Source organism: Haliotis asinina, chromosome 2, assembly GCF_037392515.1.
Source record: "Haliotis asinina isolate JCU_RB_2024 chromosome 2, JCU_Hal_asi_v2, whole genome shotgun sequence".
Taxonomy (NCBI): domain Eukaryota; kingdom Metazoa; phylum Mollusca; class Gastropoda; order Lepetellida; family Haliotidae; genus Haliotis; species Haliotis asinina.
In genome coordinates, this window is record NC_090281.1 from 2,044,489 (window position 1) to 2,065,530 (window position 21,042).

General features: G+C 44.9%; 1 protein-coding gene across 1 annotated transcript in view; it reads left to right on the forward strand.

The window, feature by feature from the left end:
- The window catches only part of LOC137273108 (complement C3-like), a 33,742-nt gene that overhangs the window by 6,560 nt on the left and 6,140 nt on the right, over positions 1-21,042 (forward strand). Inside the window, exons 7-37 of the mRNA XM_067805564.1 lie at positions 82-169; positions 2,720-2,819; positions 3,683-3,916; positions 4,094-4,172; positions 4,336-4,430; positions 4,800-4,907; positions 5,388-5,459; positions 5,840-6,049; positions 6,390-6,545; positions 7,114-7,182; positions 7,335-7,398; positions 7,953-8,100; positions 8,589-8,832; positions 9,251-9,490; positions 10,323-10,449; positions 10,603-10,704; positions 11,051-11,242; positions 11,739-11,814; positions 11,967-12,120; positions 12,511-12,594; positions 13,562-13,745; positions 15,046-15,242; positions 15,627-15,788; positions 16,097-16,251; positions 16,520-16,639; positions 16,882-16,969; positions 17,165-17,236; positions 18,193-18,298; positions 19,416-19,523; positions 19,942-20,025; positions 20,626-20,709. Coding sequence (XP_067661665.1) covers positions 82-169; positions 2,720-2,819; positions 3,683-3,916; positions 4,094-4,172; positions 4,336-4,430; positions 4,800-4,907; positions 5,388-5,459; positions 5,840-6,049; positions 6,390-6,545; positions 7,114-7,182; positions 7,335-7,398; positions 7,953-8,100; positions 8,589-8,832; positions 9,251-9,490; positions 10,323-10,449; positions 10,603-10,704; positions 11,051-11,242; positions 11,739-11,814; positions 11,967-12,120; positions 12,511-12,594; positions 13,562-13,745; positions 15,046-15,242; positions 15,627-15,788; positions 16,097-16,251; positions 16,520-16,639; positions 16,882-16,969; positions 17,165-17,236; positions 18,193-18,298; positions 19,416-19,523; positions 19,942-20,025; positions 20,626-20,709 — 4,002 coding nt within the window. The remainder of the gene's footprint in view (positions 1-81; positions 170-2,719; positions 2,820-3,682; positions 3,917-4,093; positions 4,173-4,335; positions 4,431-4,799; positions 4,908-5,387; positions 5,460-5,839; positions 6,050-6,389; positions 6,546-7,113; positions 7,183-7,334; positions 7,399-7,952; positions 8,101-8,588; positions 8,833-9,250; positions 9,491-10,322; positions 10,450-10,602; positions 10,705-11,050; positions 11,243-11,738; positions 11,815-11,966; positions 12,121-12,510; positions 12,595-13,561; positions 13,746-15,045; positions 15,243-15,626; positions 15,789-16,096; positions 16,252-16,519; positions 16,640-16,881; positions 16,970-17,164; positions 17,237-18,192; positions 18,299-19,415; positions 19,524-19,941; positions 20,026-20,625; positions 20,710-21,042) is intronic.

Genomic DNA, 21,042 nt, shown 5'->3' on the forward strand with positions numbered 1-21,042 from the left:
ATACTGTATGTGTCTGCTGGCGTTGCGTTCTGCCATTGAAGGGTGTAACCTGATTCAAAAATAAACTGTGATGTCCTACAGTTCTGCCCACGTTCTCGGTGAAGACGGTGGTCCGGCCGTCAGCCATTACCCAGGACACGAGACAGATCAGAGTCATCATGACGGCCACGTGAGTACATCAGGTGGTTTGATTGTCTATAAATAATGGCACCCTTCGATAATGAGGAACATATGGTAATTCAGATATCATGTTATGCTGCATCAGACATTTTTCAGTTGCAGGGAAGAGAGTCAACCATACTTGAAGTGATGCAATCGGGTCTGAGTTGTTGTGTTATATGTTGTCGTTACACTTAACGTCTTGAAGACACACTACAGGACTGACGTTACACTGCAGGGGTTGACGTTACACTGTAAGGGTTGACGTTACACTGCGTGGGTTGACGTTACACTTCACGATTGACGTTACACTGTGAGGGTTGACGTTACACTTCAGGATTGACGTTACACTTCAGGATTGACGTTACACTGTGAGGGTTGACGTTACACTGTGAAGATTGACGTTACATTGTGAGGGTTGACGTTACACTACAGGATTGACGTTACACTGCAAGGGTTGACGTTACACTTCAGGATTGACGTTACACTGCGGGGTTTGACGTTACACTACAGGATTGACGTTACACTGCGGGATTTGACGTTACACTTCAAGATTGACGTTACACTGTGAGGGTTGACGTTACACTGTGAAGATTGACGTTACATTGTGAGGTTTGACGTTACACTACAGGATTGACGTTACACTGCGGGGCTTGACGTTACACTTCAGGATTGACGTTACACTGCGGGGTTTGACGTTACACTTCAGGATTTACGTTACACTGTGAGGGTTGACGTTACACTGTGAAGATTGACGTTACATTGTGAGGTTTGACGTTACACTACAGGATTGACGTTACACTGCGGGGCTTGACGTTACACTGCAAGGGTTGACGTTACACTTCAGGATTGACGTTACACTGCGGGGCTTGACGTTGCACTACAGGATTGACGTTACACTGCAAGGGTTGACGTTACACTTCAGGATTGACGTTACACTGCGGGGTTTGACGTTACACTGCGGGGTTTGACGTTACACTTCAGGATTGACGTTACACTGCGGGGGTTGACGTTACACTGTGAGGATTGACGTTACATTGTGAGGGTTGACGTTACACTTCAGGACTGACGTTACACTACAGAATTGACGTTACAGTACAGAATTGACGTTACACTGCACAAATGACAGACATTATACCGCAACATTTTTCAGTTGTAGGGAAGAGAGTCAACCATACTTGAAGTGATGCAGCCGGGTCTGAGTTGTTGTGTTATATGTTGTTGTTGTTACACTTTAGGTCTTGAAGTAACGCTACAGGACTGACGCTACACTGCGGGGGTTGATGTTACACTGCGGGGGTTCACGTTACACTGCGGGGGTTCACGTTACACTTCAGGGTTGACGTTACATTGTGAGGGTTGACGTTACACTATAGAACTGACGTTACACTGCGGGGGTTGACGTTACACTTCAGGATTGACGTTACACTGCAAGGGTTTCCGTTACACTACAGGACTGACGTTACACTGCGGGGCTTGACGTTACACTTCAGGGTTGACGTTACACTGCGGGGGTTGACATTACACTGTGAGGATTGACGTTACATTATGAGGGTTGACGTTACACTACAGGATTGACGTTACACTGCGGGGCTTGACGTTACACTTCAGGATTGACGTTACACTGCGGGGGTTGACGTTACACTGTGAGGATTGACGTTACATTATGAGGGTTGACGTTACACTACAGGATTGACGTTACACTGCGGGGCTTGACGTTACACTACAGGATTGACGTTACACTGCAGGGGTTGACGTTACACTACAGGATTGACGTTACACTACAGGACTGACGTTACACTGCAAGGGTTTACGTTACACTTCAGGATTGACGTTACACTGCGGGGGTTGACGTTACACTGCAGGATTGACGTTACACTGCGGGGCTTGACGTTACACTACATATTTGACGTTACATTGCAGGGCTTGACGTTGCACTTCAGAATTGACGTTACACTGCGGAGCTTACGTTACACTACAGGATCCTTGTGGTAAATTCGATTGTTTTACTTATGCATTTGTGTAAACTCATATTATCAACACATTACACTGCAGGGGTTGACGTTACACTTCAGGATTGACGTCACACTGTAATTGACATTGCTCTGATGTAGTTGATGGTACACTTCAGGTGTTGAATTTACACTACAGGATTAACGTTGCACTGATGTATACTATCCCTAAAAGAAACGCATAGGTGATTTGTATTTTTTTTAGAATGTATTAATTACCTATTGTGTTCAAATAGTCGCCAAAACTAAAGTGTTGATAACATGAGTTTACACAAATGCACAAGTAAAACAATCGAATTTACCATAAGGATTAGAAAGGCATCGCCACAATGCACCAGAAATCATCTCCCAGTTGAAATTGTGCAGCAAAGAGCATTCACTGTCTGGTAATAAGAATCCAGATTACTTTCAGAAATTGCTATTTGTTTTGGAGGGGGTGTCAAGGTCAAATCACTACGTCACGTCTTGACTCTACGACACGGAACATCGCCACTGAAAGCGGGTGATGGGGAAAGAGTGATCGTCTAACAAGGCAGGCCTACTTTCAGGTACGTGTTTGGAGAAAGAATACGAGGTGAAGGTCAGCTGAAACTTGGTGTCAAACAAGGAGATGTCGTGCAGAGACATCTTCGCGTCTACCGCGTGCAGGTGGGTGAAGACACACAGACAAGTCATGCAACGCGAATGTCATCTCCATAGCACAGGGGGGTTAACAGTCTGTATCAGGGGGATACCAGTCTGTATCAGGGGGTTAGCAGTCTGCATCAGGGGGTTAGCAGTCTGTATCAGGGGGTAAACAATCTGTATAAGGGGAGTTAACAGTATATCAGGGGGGTTAACAGTCTGTATCCGGGGGGTTAACAATCTATATCATGGGTTAACAGTCTGTATCAGGGGGTTAACAGTCTGTATCAGGGGTTAACAGTCTGTATCAGGGGGGCTAACAGTCTGTATCAGGGTGGTTAACAGTCTTTATCAGGGGGGCTAACAGTCTGTATCGGGGGTTAACAGTCTGTATCAGGGGGGGCTAACAGTCTGCATCAGGGTGGTTAACAGTCTGTATCGGGGGGATTACAGTCTGTATCATAGTTTCGAACTCTGTGAAAAACTAAGCTGAAATGTTAGCTGCCTGGAGAAGCTACACATTGCCCAATCATAATCTAGACTGTCGTGCAGAAAATGTCAACTGTTCTATTGTGTGTCGACACATATTTTTTTTGCAAGAGCTTCGGGCATATTTCACACACGTATATACTGCATACCGCGCCATGGGTGTCCGTGCCAACATCCGTGAAGAGCAACACCGGCTTGCCCTAACAGGCGACTGACTGGATCGGGTGTTGATACATGGTATCCTGCCCCAGTAGAGTAGATTAGAGCTCATGAATTGAATTGTCTGGTCCAGACTCAATTATTTACAGACCGCCGCCATATAGCTGGTATATTGCTGAGGTCGACCTTAAACAAGCAAGCAAAGAAAGCCTGTTACCTCACATATATTGTTATGCCAGTTCAAGTCAGGGAGGGCCGCCATTAGTATCAAGACACGAGACCTAGCAGCCCTCCCGTTGTGGTGCTCGGACCGAGTGTCACACCTCTACATCGAGGCCAACGTCACAGAGTCGGGGTACGGCGAAACGCAGACTGTGTACCACGTGACCACACCTGTCTCCAAGAACGCCTGGCGGGTGACGTTCCCCAGCGATCAGCTTTACTTTCTGCCCTCGCGACCCTTCCTCTTTAGGGTGAGTGAGTGAGATATGTTTACACAATGCACCACTAAAGAGAACGTTTTTGTTACAGGCGCCACAAAACACCCTAATACTGATCAACAGTGCCTCATCTGCCTCAACACAAAACTAAACTAAACTATTTTGTACGAAATATGAAACACATTCTTAAACACTGTTTACGTGTTTCAGGGCATTCTGTCTTACGCATCCGGGTTGCCTGCCCCTGGGGTGAAGGTCAAGGTCACAATGAAGGAAGCCAACCATGAAGGTCAGAAATACTTGTAAAGAATATTATTTTACATATATAAATAAATCAATTCGAACATATTGCGTATTAACATGATACGTTCATCGAAAATTATCAAAAGAGGTAGTAACAGAAGTGACTATTGACTCCGGTTCTTGCATTTTGCCAATATTGTCTGTGTCAGTTCCAATACTGATGACCAAGCGTCTGACTACAAAGGTGGATGGGGAGTTCGGTTTCACACAGATCATGCCGGACGTCGACCGTGTGTCCTTTCAGGTAGGTGTTGTCGTGGCCGTGTGGACACTTTGGGACATCTGGGTCAGTTGTGGGACTTTTTGGATAAGAAATACGTCCTACTTTGTGCTGTTATAAATACATGCTCTATACCCGAAGATGGAGTGTCAAGAACATCACGTGCATATGTTCAAAAAGATGCCCTGATCGAGGACGTTAAAATGAAATTTCCACGTCAGGCGCGAATGTTTTCTGTATGGGTGTGGGGAGAACAAGAACATGAGCGCAAATAAACAAATAAACAAATACAAACCTTGATGTTTATCTGATGACCCGTTAGGCTTGCTGTGACCAACTGATTACATATTATGGTTAACCCCTATCTGAGTATCACTACACTCCTATACCCAGGTGGAGACTGTTGATCGACAGTACAGCACCCAGACACATGCCGACCACACCACGCAGGCCCTGACCCCCGGGAAACCCAGGATCACCCTTCAAGCTGATGTCCCACAGGTAACACCTTGCATCTGTCAGGCCGACGTCCCACACGTAACACCGTACATCTGTCAAATTGACGTCCTACAGGTAACATCTTACATCTGTCAGGCCGACATCCTACAGGTAACACCTCACTCTTGTTACGTGGACGTCCCACAGGTAACGCCTCAGATCTGTCAGGTTGATCCCTAACACCTCCCAAGTCAGAACAATGTTCGGTTTAAATATCCCTGATTTTCCAACAAAGTATGTTTATCTCCTAATCGTTGTATCAGCCAGGTCAGAGCATTTTTAAAACACTGAATGTCAATTTGGCCACTAAAAATATGTCATGCTTTTATAGTAAATTCTTAAAACATAATCAGATAATAGTATTTTGACGTGAGAGTATTGGGTTTAATAGAACAATTCGAGTTTACATATCAACGTACGTGTGTTTTGAGGAGGAGATGGGACTGAACAGTCCTACAGGTGTTGAAACCTTATGTGTTTCAGGGCAACGGAGAAGACATTGCCGTCCATGTCGGCTACACGTCGTCACTTAACGACAGTATGATAACAGTTATTGTGAGTGTACTGGGTGTCACAACAATGTACAGTTTGCCGGGTAAACCACACATGGCACAAACTCTTGTGTACATGGTCTATGGTTCTCACGGTTCTGTGATATTGTATTGAATCTCGATATGTGTTCACTTATTGTTGAAAAAATGCCTCAATATGCATTGCTAAACACATTGAAAAATACCACATTTTACGTCCGAAAATCTTTTCAATATTCGGAATCGATTTTTATAAAGCTTTTAATTTCTGTCAAATTTGTTTTGATGACGTTCCCTATATCCTCCCCCTACCACCCTGTACCCCGACCCCACCTCCCCCAACCACCATCCTACTGTCTGAAGCTATGGAGTTGGTCTCTCCGTGACATACACATCGTGTTGTAGGTCGAGGCCCGGGGACAGATCATCTATACCCACTCCTCGATAATGATGGGCACTGACCTTCACACAGTCCACATACCGTCCTCCTACAGGGCAGAGTTATCTCCCTCTGCAAATATCTTCGCCTTCTTCACAACACAGGGCGAAACAGGATTACCGGAAGTGATCTATAACACGATGACCCTCGATGTCCCGGATGTGTGTCTCGAGGAAGTAAGCTGAGCATCTCATTGCCTTGACAACATAAGCTGATGATTTAAAACTGCCCTGAAGACATGCCCCTGCTTGTATTGGTGTTGTATTTACTGTAACTTCAAAATGGTTGTAATTCACGGATTATTGTCACAGAGTATTCTCCATTAATTCATTGTTTCCAGTGTGAAGCAGTCTAGTTATACTGACATCTCCACAAATAATCAGTAGAAATAACATCAGTTGCCAACACTAACATCCTTCTCAGGATGTAGATTAAGGTATGACATACTGCCATATGTGAGTTGTAAACAACCACTATCTATCTTTGTACGTGAACTAAAACCTTCACTCATTCCAGATAACTCTCAGGAAGTACAACCAGAACAAGTTTTACCGGCCTGGCTTCAACACAAGGTTCCGCATTGACGGCGCTAACAACACCAGAGTAGGCCTGGTGGCAGTCGACCAGTCCGTGTACCTCATGGCCGGGAGATCTTCACTGTCCCGACAGGAGGTGAGTGTGTACCTCATGGCCGGGAGATCTTCACTGTACCGACAGGAGGTGAGTGTGTACCTCATGGCCATGAGATCTTCACTGTCGCGACAGGAGGTGAGTGTGTACCTCATGGCCATGAGATCTTCACTGTTCAGACAGGATCTGTGGGTGTACCTCTACGCCAGGAGATCTTTACTGTCCAGACAGGAGGTGAGTGTGTACCCCTTGGACGGGAGATCTTCACTGTTTCGACAGGAGGTGAGTGTGTACCTCCCAGACGGGATATCTTCATCTTTGTGAAGACAGGATCTAGGTGTGTGTATCACCGGCGTATCACTATGTATCACTGGTATCCCACTATGTATCACAGGTGTATCATTATACCACACGGAAGTATCGTGACACCTTAGTTTGATTTTCCTATGTAACATGTTGTTTCAAGGCTGTATCGTGTTTTTTCAAGGCGACATCGTGTTGTTTCAAGGCTGTCTCTTGTTGTTTCAAGGTTGTCTCTTGTTGTTTCAAGGCGACATCGTGTTGTTGTACAGTTGTATCACGTTGTTTCATAAGTGGAACATTAATTCAGATGTTTCAGGCGCTGATGGGCCACAGTCTGGCTCTATCGCCAGAGTCCCACAGAGACCCCTTGTCACAGGTAAAGTAGCATGACATCTGCTCAAACGCCAACTTTCTGAAGTATCTATACCAATAATAATATTTCTTCACCAAGACTATAGTAAATTATCATTAGTAGCAGCCATGAAATAGCTAGTCGAATGTCAGACTCCTTAATACTTTCTCCTGCAGACGTGGACGGTGAATGGTTTTATTCTTCGATTCCTGAACAAAAGGGACATACCGCTCTTTGATGGTGAGTTGGTGTAGGGACAAAAGGGACATACCGCTCTTTGATGGTGAGTTGGTGTAGGGACAAAAGGGACATACCGCCCTTTGATGATGAGTTAGTGTATGGACAAAAGAATTGTCATTTGGTTGGTGAATGGAGACACAAAACTATTTTAGTCTAGAGTTACGAAACTTTATTACAAGGTTGTGTGATGAAAAAGAAAACAGACAAATGTAAACCCCCTTCTTCGATAGTGTGTTGTGAGAAGTGCCCTTTCTTTCAGAGTGTATTTGAGTTCCTAGAGTGTTCACATATTGTCATTGTGAGACACACACACACTGTGTTCCCTAAGGAGATTTTTGGGACAGCCAGTTAGCATCCATGTATGGCAAGACCCGGCTATCACAGGCTAGACTGATAATGCTCGTCTGACTGCCTGTCCCTGTTGTCTTGGGTCCACTAAAGTATATTGTCTGGTCTACTCAGGGCCAAGACCCGGCTGACTATTTAAAGTGTCAAGACCTGGTCATTCTTGTTAGGTCGTCGTGCATAGTCACTCTTTATGCTGTTCTGAGCAGGATTCGGCCTTCCTAACGGCCTCAGTGGAAACAAAATGGCCTCCCGTCCTACAAATGTGCAAGCGCAGAACACCTTTGAGACTGTCAAGTTCTTGGTGCGACAGAACTTCTCAGAGACCTGGTTATTTGAAAATATACTTCTCTCCAGGTAAGAATCAATGCTCTACATATAACCTTTAATTGTTCAACCAACGGACGGATATATTTACTACTTCACATACTTTCATATCACAGAAATTATTCTTTTTCCGGTCACAAGGTATATTCCCACCTCTGTCACACAACCAGCATACCCCTTTATAGTCACACAGTAAATTCCTTCCTTATCATGACTAGGATATTCTTACATCAGTGAAACTGTATCTCCAACACACCGTACATTTAGCCACACAATCAGTGGACTGCACCCTCACACCAAGAAGCGTGTATGTGTCTTCACACATGAACATGCACGTGGTCTAATGTAGCAGGTACTGTGTAGCAAATGTAATCCCTTCTTTATCATTTCACCACGGAAATCATCTCTCCATCCCCAGTCTGTGTATTTGACCAACTAGTTTCAGGATGATATAATGTCGAAGGTGATCGATATATATCCCGTATAATCCATGTTGTGTGATATACCCCTTATCCCAGGCGTATCCTCCGTGGTGGCCGGGCCATCATGTACTTAAACTGGACATTGCCGGACAGCCTAACGACCTGGCGAATGCATGCGGTAGGCGTGTCTAGTCGCCGGGGTTTGTGTGTGTCCGAGGCCGTGGACTTCACCGTCAGAAAGGAGTTCTTCGTTGACATACATATGCCATACAAGGTTGTTCGACTTGAGACTGTGAAGGTGAAGTTTTCTGTCTTCAACTACAGGTCTAAGAGCATCAAGGTAGGAGCATGTCAAAGACTTGACACTTAAGCATGAAACGGACACTTGAAATGAAATATCTTAAACACAAACCCCAATTTCAGCATTTAATTGGATAGCAATCCATTGTCGACACGAAACAGTTTGTGTCGAACTTTAACTTGTGAGCTAGTAAATGCTCATCTTTGCTGTACATTTTTCTCTTCCCATTTTATATCTTTTAATCGTGTTTTTCCTATTCATTTTAGGCCAAACATTTTCGATTTATCTATTGACCTGTAGTCTGTGTACCTGTTTCTTGTTCTACAACTAGAATCTTCACGCAGCCTTTGTCTTTGGTTCTCAGTCGTGCTGTATGGAACGGACGCGTTATCACTTGCAGAGGATCCAGCAGATCCATTACAGATGCATTGATACACGTGTCTGTGTTTGCCTGTAGGTGACTGTGATTGTGACAGTCCCAGAGGAGCTGTGTATTGTGCGGGAGGCGCTTCAAGACGACGAAACCGACGAGAAGAGAGGCGGGCGAACACTGCGGTACACAGAGCGGATCAGACCCAAGTCGGGCACATGGCATGACTACACTTTCGTAGCCCTGAAGCCGGGGCATCATCACATCCGTGCCGTCGCCAGGGCCGGCCGCGTCACAGACACTGTCCAGAAGGACATGTATGTCGTGGTGAGGACACACGTCACATGACACATTCTTTCAACTTCCGACGCTGAGCGTCTCGTATTAATCCTGATATTGTCAGGTGACCACACCTTCCATATAGCTGTTGATAACGATCAAGGTTAAGCTTTGAAGAATTGAACCCTTTATGATTCTGGGTTCAAATCCCGTAGTCATCCGGTTTATCATCTGTAGCCGTGTTATCGGATTCGTGAATATCCGGGTTAGCAATGGTTAGCATCCCATGCTCATAATGACGAATAACGAGGTCGTGTGGTCAGGCTTACTGACCTGGTTGGTTGTGATCCCATTCCAGACGTGAGATCGAGACTTGTCAGTTAGTTGGTCGCTGTAGACTCAGTTGTGCACATGCCTCCATTATGCAGGTGGGGTATTGTTGCGTGCAGTATTAAACAACAAGAAAACAAACCCGTGTTAATGTCTACAACCTACCTTACTTCTACGTTATCAAGAATTGATCTTTTAACAATCCATAATTGTCATCAGAGGCGACTAACATGATCAGGTGGTAAGACTAGCTGACTTGGTTTACACGTGTCATCGTATCCAGATTGTGTATAAAGTGGTTTCTCGCACATTAAGCTGGCGTATCAGTCAAGTCGTAAACTCCCTACACTGGGACGACATCTGATACCCGTTCCTCGTGTCCTCCTCTTACATGTTGCTGGAATATGGCTAGAAGCTGTTTATAACTATGCTCGCTCACTCATTCATGCAGTCAAGCAATCATTCATTCCAGCTGATAAATGTGCCTTAATATAACTCGTCTGTAAAACCTACTAAACGCCCAATGAAGTTCTTACCTGCAATATTACAGCCAGAAGGCCGTCAGGTGTCTCAGACTGTGACCTTCCAGTTAGATCCGTCAGCTTTGCTTCTTCACAACGATACGGGGCCTGCTGGGGACAACGTGGCGGCCGCACAACAAGGGGAGAGAATTATGTGTATGCCTGCAGTAGTACATCTTCTCATTATATCAACTCATCTTCACCATATAAAAATACCTTAAAGATGGTACATGTTTTCACCCTCTCTGCAGTCTTTCAGCAACTCTCCTACTATCGACGTGTACACCTGGCCACCTTCCTCTATTCCAGCATCCTGGAGCAAACTTGAAGATGAGCAGACGACGGTTGTTGACCTGGCGCTTCCTCTCGATACCATCTCCGGTACCAGCCACACCAACATGTTCGCCTACGGTGAGTATAGACACAACTCAGTTTGAGGCTCTTTGACAGGCTTCCCAAAGATACACAACTGTCTCCTCCTGTATATGTCTCCTCCAGGTATTGACCTTTTGGGGAGGGAGTTGAGAATGAAATACGATGTGCTGTTGAGATTGACATTCAGAGATCGAGGGAAAAATACCAGCGCCTTGAGCATGCACCAGTGCGTGGATGCGTGCGCCATATACTTATCCTATATCTATCTATCTATAATGATGCAAATGCATTTTTGTTCACCCACTGAAATCTCCCGGATTTTACTGGAGACAAAAGACCAAGTAGCAGGATACTTGTCATCAGTGATGTTTCTGTATTGCAGGAGATTTGATGGGGGACGTGGTGAGCGGCGCTGTCGTGCAGTCGGAGTCGTTGATGGAGGAGACAGCGGTGTTGGGGGGCAGGAGGGTGCTGGGGGATCTGGCCCCGGCAGTAACGGCGCTCCGTTACCTACAACGACAGGGTCTCATCACATACGACCTGGAGACGAAGGGGAAACAGTTCGTAAAGCAGGGTATGGCTCCTGTGTAAAGCTCTACACAAAATGTGGGTGATATTCGTCACAGATGGAAACAGAAATCCAAAGAAGTATCAAAGAGGTATAAAAGATTCAGGAATAATTTGGATGGAAGACGGATGGAAATCTTCTCTGTTTTTCTATTTTTTTTTTTTTTTTTTTTTTTTTTTTTGACAGTCAGTGACTTTTCGGAGCGGATTCTGCATTGTACATGAATACGTTCATCCATGTAGCATAACACTACAACATCTATATGCCTCTCAAAGAATAGGTGACTCGACCGGTACTGGATTATCTGGTGTCCATGCGTCCCTTCCGATCATTTGTGGATGCAGACGTCGTTCCCAGAACCCTATATACACGAATAGGTACCAAACCCATATAGACATGATAGACCTCGTCACCACTTACCGCGAGAACTCCTTCTCTTCTATAAATCTCTCACACACACATCTCGTCTCACTGACACCCATCTCTCCCTCTCTATGACCAGGTGTCTCGCAGCTTCTCAACTACAGACACCCTAGAGGGGGCTTTCAGCTGCAAGAGGGTCAGCCTCCAGCAACGTGGTATGTGACGTATACCGTCTCTTCTTAAATGGTGAATTACAGGTTAAGAAAGGTCCCCAACAAAGAATGATTACCTGAGAGGTCAAAGTCAGGTTGACCCTGGTAAACACTGTCATCTTTCTTCTAAACACTTTCGTTTGTTTCTCATACAGGTACACGGCAGCAGTGCTACACACGCTGTGTGTTGTCAAGGAGATCAATTTCACCTACATCGACCAGACCCTGATTGATAATGGCGTTCAGTGGCTGCTGGAGATGATCGGGGACGAGATCAAAATGACAGAAGACTCACCTCGTCACACTGGGGTACTCTCCGACTTCAAAAATATACATACCTTGGTACACACAGATAGACGTACCTTGGTACACAATAGTGGACGTACCATAGTCAGTCCATGAACTATTGAAAACCCGGTCAGCCACACACACACCACCCCCATCCCCCACCACCCCTTCCCCCACCAACCCTTCCCCCACCACCCCTTCCCGTGCGTGAGTGAGCAACGGGCCCCCCCCTTCAACTGAACCTGCCGACGTGAAGCGGCTACATTTTGCATTTGGAATTCTGTTAGCATGGAACACATTATCTATCTATCTATCTATCTATCTATCTATCTATCTATGTTGTAGAAAAACTAGTTTCTGTGACACAACCAGAGACAAATGTACATGGACATTTTCTCCCATGTATTACAGAACACCGAGGCTGACGATGTCGTGACATTGGTGGCGGAGGTGTTGCTGTCCATCTTGCAGTGTGAGAAACACATAGAAAAGAAGGTAAGGTACCAATAATACAAAGAAATAGCCATCAAAGATCTTAGCGCCAAGGCGATCGTAACTTTCAAACTTTAACATCACTTACGACGTATGGCTGAGTGAGTAAAATTGCTGACTTTGTATGCTAGCGATAATGTGCTTTACTCTGAGGGTAACGATTTAAATCCCCGCTGGGACTCCCATGCTTGGGATCACTAAGGGATCGCTAAAGTGATCGTAACTCCCATACCTAGACCTACGGCGGTCATAGCGCTAAGGTGATTGTAACTCCCATACTTTAACATAGACCTACGGCGGTCATAGCGCTAAGGTGATCGTAACTCCCATACTTTAACATAGACCTACGGCGGTCATAGCGCTAAGGTGATCGTAACTCCCATACTTTAACATAGACCTACGGCGGTCATAGCGCTAAGGTGATCGTAACTCCCATACTTTAACATAGACCTACGGCGGTCATAGCGCTAAGGTGATCGTAACTCCCATACTTTAACATAGACCTACGGCGGTCATAGCGCTAAGGTGATCGTAACTCCCATACTTTAACATAGACCTACGGCGGTCATAGCGCTAAGGTGATCGTAACTCCCATACTTTAACATAGACCTACGGCGGTCATAGCGCTAAGGTGATCGTAACTCCCATACTTTAACATAGACCTACGGCGGTCATAGCGCTAAGGGGATCGTAACTCCCATACTTTAACATAGACCTACGACAGTTGTAACGTTAAGGTGATCGTAACTCCCATACTTTAACATAGACCTACGACAGTTGTAGCGCTCAGGTGGTCGTAACTCACATACATTTAGATATACCTACGACGGCCGTATCGCAAAGGTGATCGTAACTCCTATAACTTAACACAGATTAACACAGACTCACCCGGTCCAACGTACTCACTCACTCACTCATTCACCCACCAATGCATTCACCGACTGGTTATATGGCTCCTAGCTGTTTCCAGGAGTTTCGGGATGTGTCGGAGATGTTGAAGGTGCAGCTGTGGGCGTTCTTGGAGGAGAGACTGAATAATATCTCCGGCTCGCTCGCCCTAACCAAGGTCAGCCTGGCGCTGACCAAGGTCAACTCTGAATATGCGCACGTCGCCGTCAGGAACGTCATCAATAACAGGAAGAACTCCTCCCAGGGTAAAGCAGTGTACTAAGCTTGAACGTGTTTGTGTGAAACTGAATGTAGTGTGAGTGTATTCATATGGTATTAGCACTACTGGGGTAATAGCCACATACCAAACCTGCTGCTGGCCGAGAAATGGCCGGACGAGGTCGGATGGGTACTATTGTTGGTCCTCTGAAAATGTAAAAACGATATATTGTGAAATGTTGGTCGGAACCGTTTTTGGTAATATTGGCATTGCTCGCAAAATACAACAATATCTTATTGTCCTGAAACATAGATATGTGTAGTATTAAGAATAGCTTGCTTGAAACCGATAGGAAGTGTGATTTTATACCGAGTGACGTATATATACTTAACTATATATATACTCGTTTGTTAAAATCATAGGTCTGATCACTGGAGGTTCAAAGTCACAAAAAAACTTTTTCCCTTGTGGTTAAAGCGTTCGCTCGTCACACCGAAGGCCCCTTGGTCGATGAGTGCAATGTGTGAAACTAAAATCGGCGTAAAACAATACTCAGTCACAAATAACGTCAACTTTCACTTCCCACAGTAAGCTGACAATTGAATTACTCAAAACTGCGCTCAGCCCACTGGCACACAGGCTCACTATTGAACCAGAACTTTAACCTCAGGCTGCTATCAGTGTCAGTGGTGGGACACACTATTTTTAGTGCGGGACACACACGGTATTTATCTTACCGAACACCTCAATGTTTCTTTTTAACTGTTTGAAGCATGGGTATCGGATCGTATACTTCAGCCAACCTGTGTGAATCTAATGATTCGAATCTTGCATGTTGCTGTTTTTCCCGCAGGTATTGACTTAGTAAAGTAGCCGCTGTGTAATTCCCCTTCTAAATATTCACAGGGACTAATTTTGAACGTTTTGTCAAAATATATTTATTTGAATGCCAGGCAAATCGTTTCGTAGCCATGATTTTGCAGACGACTCAAGAAAAACAGATTTTGAGTTATCTCCCTTCCATTGATTTGCTTTCGCAAAACATCGGTAATTTCCGTGCACCATGCTTGATTCAATGTTATTCGAGTTAAAAGAGTATAAGAACGAGGTACTACCACGAAAACTGTAAAAGCGGTACATTGAAAGTGATCTTACTTCACACATAAACGTCGTTTTCTGATTGTGCTCTTGTATCATTTCCAATAGTAATATCGGGGGTACATGAACACATCTACCCATGCCCCACCTCGTGACCATAACTTATAATGTATTCATGTATTAACATACACAGCAGACAGAGTATGAACGCCCACACTAAGACACTAACTCTTCACCGCCTGGTACAGGTTTCTACTGGTCCAGTACTGACCCGGAAGAGGAAGAGTCACCAATGTTAAGAGGTCAGGTCGAGGCTCACTCGGTGGAGGCTTCGTCGTTCGCGCTGATGACATTCCTGCATTCGGGGACGTGGTCTGACGTCACACCCGTGGCCAGCTGGCTTGTCCAGAACCGGGGCCGACATGGGGTGTTTGTCGGGATGATGGTGAGACCAGGCGTTGAGGCCGGGATACGAGATAGATTCTTCAACACATGTTTCTCTTTCAGAATAGACGCATGTTTCTTGTAATACTTGATCTACAAGACATTTATTTTTAGGTCGATATACTAGATAGATTCTTTAACCCATGATTCTCTCACGGAAATTAACCCCTGTTCTTGTAATAGTTGATCTATAAGACATTTATTGTGAAAGTAAAAGATATTAACTGAGTCCCAAATTTTGCAAACAACCGCTTTTTTAAATAACAGCTTGCACGTGTACTGATTGCCAGCTGGAGCACAGTTCCCCAGATGTGTTGTAGAACTATGTTGTAGGACAGAGTAAATGTCTCGTCTAGTTTCCAAGGGGATGATTGTTGCTCGCCAGGATACGATGGCGGCGACAGAGGCCCTAGCGATGTACAGTCACAGACGGCAGTCGCCCAACTCTGACCTCCACTGCAACATCACGTCACTTCAGTCCAAAACCTACCACCAAACCATCGACTTTTCACAAGAAGAAGCAGTGGTCAAGAAAGGAGTATCAGGGGTAAGTAGTACTTCCCTCACTACATTTTACAGCATGTTGCTGAAACTGCAAACATCGATACTGAAATCTCATTCCTCAAGGAATCTCTCATAGAAATGACGCCTTGGAGATTTCTTTAAAATATACGATTGTGTCGCTGCCTCGTCGATGTACATCTAGAGACCAGACGTCATTCATCTTATGTCAGCACGTTGGTATAACCAGCTCATTGTGTGATGTGTATGTACAGCTATGCCTTTGTTTCCCGTTCACGGGCTCCGCCAGGGAGATGTGCGGAGATGTACTGTACCTCTGTTTCCTGTTCACAGGCTCCGTCAGGGGAGGTGTACCAGTTCGACAGTCGAGGATCACGTTTGGGGCAGATGCAGATCGAGACGACGTACAACGTCGCCGTTGGCAAGAACGACCACTGCACCTATAACCTGAGCGTCGTCAGCAAACCATTTGACATCAGCAACGCTGGGTAAGTTCAAGGGAAAACACTTCAGAACCTATTCTACTGCTAATACTTCTCTCTTGTGTTATAAAGCTCCCAGTGAGACCCATGACTGGCGAGTGGTTTGTGTCAGTTATAGGGTACAATCTTTTCAGTTGGGCCAAGTTATGCTTATATTGAACTTTCTGATACCGAGAAATAATGAATGAAACAGCTGATTGTCCTCCATCCCACTGTACGGATACTGTTTCTGTAAGATTGCTGCAAGCATCTCAGCATTCATTGCTTTTGTCAGGACCACACTGTGTAAGCAGTGCGGCTTTGCATGCACTCACGACACTGAAGGCGAGTCATCACGCCGGAAGCGGAGCGCCGTTGCCAGTGCCAGTATCATGTGTATCGAGGTATGCCTGACGTAAGTAGCACTGATTGGGCAGTAGCCAGAAGGAAGGTCATTTTTTCAGTTCCATTCCCTTTTTTAATGCAGTGTAAAATGTAAAATCATGAACCGATTACAACATTGTGGAAGTATTTGTGACGTTTTTAGGTAGAGAATTTTGTGAATAATCACCAAGTGATAACCTGTTCTGTGTATTTTGTATCAGACACCAGTCGTATTTATTGATACCATGTTAAGTTTATATGATGACTGTGAAGGTCGTTAAGGAATACCACCAGCCACAACGTTCGTGTGGACACAGGTGTCCCGAGTGGTCACAAGATGATACCAGTCACACAGGAACAGGTGAGATCACGGTCACGGTCAGGGCACGGCGGGGCGACTTAAAAACACTCATCTTACATTGCAGTTCTTTGTAAATAACTTAAAGAACTAAAATGTTGACATGGAAAAATCTGATGAAACAATATATGGTATCTCCCAAGCTTTGCTTGAGAAAGTGGGGATAACTGGCGTGTTGTGTTTTGTTTGTATCTTCAGATGGCTGCTATGACGGGGAGGAAGACCGTATTCCTGTACAAGGATGGTCTGTTTTCCGTCATGTTAGACAAGGTAAAACTTGCCATGAGACATGCTTCCAGTATCTGGGTCATACACAGTATCATGCTCTGTCAGGTCTATCTGTCTTTACTGAACAGAAAAAGAAATGCAACACTGTTTTTTGTCAAGTTTTTAAATAGAAAACACAAAACAGGAACGCTTACTTTTATGAGATTTCATTTTTTCGAAACTTGCTTTTCTTAGCTGTCAGTATGTCTGTGTTTCTGAGGTGGGACCGATGTGTCTATACCTACATCTGTAGCTCACTGTGTCGTGACCATGTGTCTGTGTTTGTGTGTCTACGCCTATACCTGTGCCCCTGTGTTTTGTCCATGTGTCCGTGTGCCTCTACCTATATCCGTGCCTGTGTATTGTGCCCATGTGTCCGTGTCTGTGTTTCTCCACCTACATCTGTGCCCCTGTGTTGGTGCCCATGTGCCTGTGTGTCTCAATCTACACCTGTGCCCCTGTGCCTCCACCTATATCTGTGTCACTGTGTTGTGCCCATACGTCTATGTCCCTCATTCTGTGTATTCCTGTCACTGTGACCCGTGAAGGTCCCCGGGTAGAATAGGCCTTCAGCAACCCATGCTTGCCATAAAAGGCGACTCAGCTTGTCGTAAGAGGCGACTAACGGGATCGGGTGGTCAGGCTCGCTGACTTGGTTGACACATGTCATCGGTTCCCAATTGCGCAGATCGATGCTCATGTTGTTGATCACTGGGTTGTCTGGTCCAGACTCGATTATTTACAGACCGCCGCCATATAGCTGGAATATTGCTGAGTGCGGCGTAAAACTAAACTCACTCACTCACTCCAGTCACTGTTGTGCCCCTCTCTGTGTGTGTACATATATATGTGCCCCTGTGTCTGTGTGTCTCCACCTACATCTGTGCCACTGTGCTGTGCCCATACGTCTATGTCCCTCATTCTTACTGTGCATTCCTGTCACTGTTGTTTCATACTAGGTTTCTGAAGGTGAGAAGATCTGTTTCGGGTTCCGCGCCATTGACAAACAGGACGTGTCCCATCACCAACCTTCCATTGTCAGCATCAGGGAGGAGCGTCAGAAGGGTGGGTGGACAGTGGTAGAGCATGGCAGTATTAAAAAGGGGAAGTGCGTGTATGCCACCGTCTGTACTGTGAGGGAAACGTCGGTTTCCGAGTATATTGAATGAGTATGATATGCCTCTCCAAGAAGTCATCCATCTCCAAGAAGTTATCCTTCGTGTTCTCCATGTTACAGCTGGCATCCATTGGCTTTCCTCTTTATGTGTATTACTCCTAAATGACTTTCAAGGATTAAAGGAGATTACTGTTCTAGAGTGACAAACACGTGTGGACATCGAGTAAGGCTATGTGCAATAAATGCTGTGAAGATGTGAAGGCACCTAGGGATCATCGTAGTTGGTAAAGTGTACATGTCACACATGACTAAGAGGGCCGACCATTTCATTTTGTGTAACAACAATCAATATGCTTCAGTGATTTCATGAAATTTCACTTAAAAATTTATTCTACAAGAGCGGATTACAATATCAACATCGCTTATTGTCACTAACAGTTAAAACTATTGTGGGAGCGTCTGTTGCACTTCAGCTTGGCTTAAAGCTTTTAAACCTGTTTGTTTGACACTTGATGTGTCCAAAGCAGCCACACCTCACAAAGCCCCGTCCACTACAGATGGAATTTCATGAAATGACTGATGTACCTTGATTGTTACACAAGATGACGCGAACTGGTTGACCCTTTTAATCAGTTCACGAAATGAGTGAAGGTTTTAGTCGTTTCACGAAATGACTGATGTACCTTGATTGTTACACAAGATGACGCGAACTGGTTGACCCTTTTAATCAGTTCACGAAATGAGTGATGGTTTTAGTCGTTTCACGAAATGACTGATGTACCTTGATTGTTACACAAGATGACGCGAACTGGTTGACCCTTTTAATCAGTTCACGAAATGAGTGAAGGTTTTAGTCGTTTCACGAAATGACTGATTTCACAATGTGACTGTAACTTATATACTGGATACGTCTATATAAGTATGATATTGTTTCATGGCTGTTTGCCTGCCAGACTTGGCGTTCTGAAAACAATATTATTCTTACCTAAAAATCAACTCATCGATCGAAAGGGTTATTTGAATAGGAATAATGATTATTTCCATGGCTACATATCCGTGTTTCAGATCCCTCCTGTAGCCAGGCCTATGACGCTAAAGACAGCTCGGTCACTCTACCAGTCCTGTGTTCCAGCCTGTCCCAGAGACACAAGGGTGTCTGTATATGTGCTTCAGGTAATTTTAACCCATACAGGTTCATTTAGTCTGCTCATGTCAACTGGTGAGACTTTGTAATGGAAGCAATACGAGTCTTGGTTATCGTTTTCAGCAAATGTAATATACAGCAGACTGAAATGTCCGAAATCACCCACTATATTACTATTTAAACCAGTGAACAGACAATACATCTCTCATAGTGGGGTGAGGCATGTGTCGTCCAGCATCAACATGACCTATATAGACGTCAAGAGCACTTACAAAAAAAATCTATATAATTTTACTTATTTCCAGATACGGGCTCTCACTTCATGCCAGCTCACATTGTCTCAATGTTTGGTGACCTAGTCTCATTTTATGTGACCTCGTAATGACTTCGTGTCTGCAAGCTCGGAGAAGCAAGTACGGGTGATGCTGTGATATGTCGATGTTGCAGGTACATGTGGCAAGTGTCGTCCACGTCGCGGTATGAGGATGAGAACTAAACACGTGAAGAGACAGCTGTGCGGAACAGATTACGGTAAGCCAAACCTCACTCGGCACCATGTCACACCACTTGGCTCTTCCCTCTATCTACAGAATACCTCGGTCACTAATGGCTTCTTGTTACGAATAAACACCAAATACCATCTTTGACACGTCCACAACATTACAAACGTGTGGTGTTCTAACACCATGCTGTTACGACAAAAGTAATGGGAAACAACGGAAAGAGTAATGAAGTCTACAAGTGTCTTCTAAGTTGTGCTTCATCACCTGATATTGTCACGAAGCTTCTCTTTTTCTCACTGTAAATCAAGATCCGGGTGGATTCTAATCTGCTTCAGTGAGGGTTCTCAGACATCCCAGCAGAGTCAGACATACACCTCCATCATCTGACATTCACAATAAGACGTAAATAGTCCCACGAGTAGGGTCTCCTTGTCTGCGGGTTTAGACATTCCTACCCACTACCCGTTACGTCCCTATAGAACCACTGACTTAGAAATTAATGTTTAGTCTGGGCGACTTTTGGAAGAAAGGAACATCGCCTTACTGATGTATATTTTCACTTCCATCGGTGTACCTCAAAGATTTGACAAGGGTCGGCAACTCCCGAAGCTGTGTTTTATGTTTCCAGTGTACAAAGTTGAGACGCGGGGGACGGAGGAGGAGGAGGCCTGGCGGCACACACAAACCACGGTGATAGAGACACACGTTCAGGGTATGTTATCTGTGTTAACTGACCAGGAGGCTTGGCGGCACGCACAAACCACGGTGATAGAGACACACGTTCAGGGTATGTTATCTGCATTAAGTGACCAGGAGGCTTGGCGGCACACACAAACCACGGTGATAGAGACACACATTCAGGGTATGTTATCTGTGTTAACTGACCAGGAGGCTTGGCGGCACACACAAACCACGGTGATAGAGACACACATTCAGGGTATGTTATCTGTGTTAACTGACCAGGAGGCTTGGCGGCACACACAAACCACGGTGATAGAGACACACGTTCAGGGTATGTTATCTGCATTAACTGACCAGGAGGCTT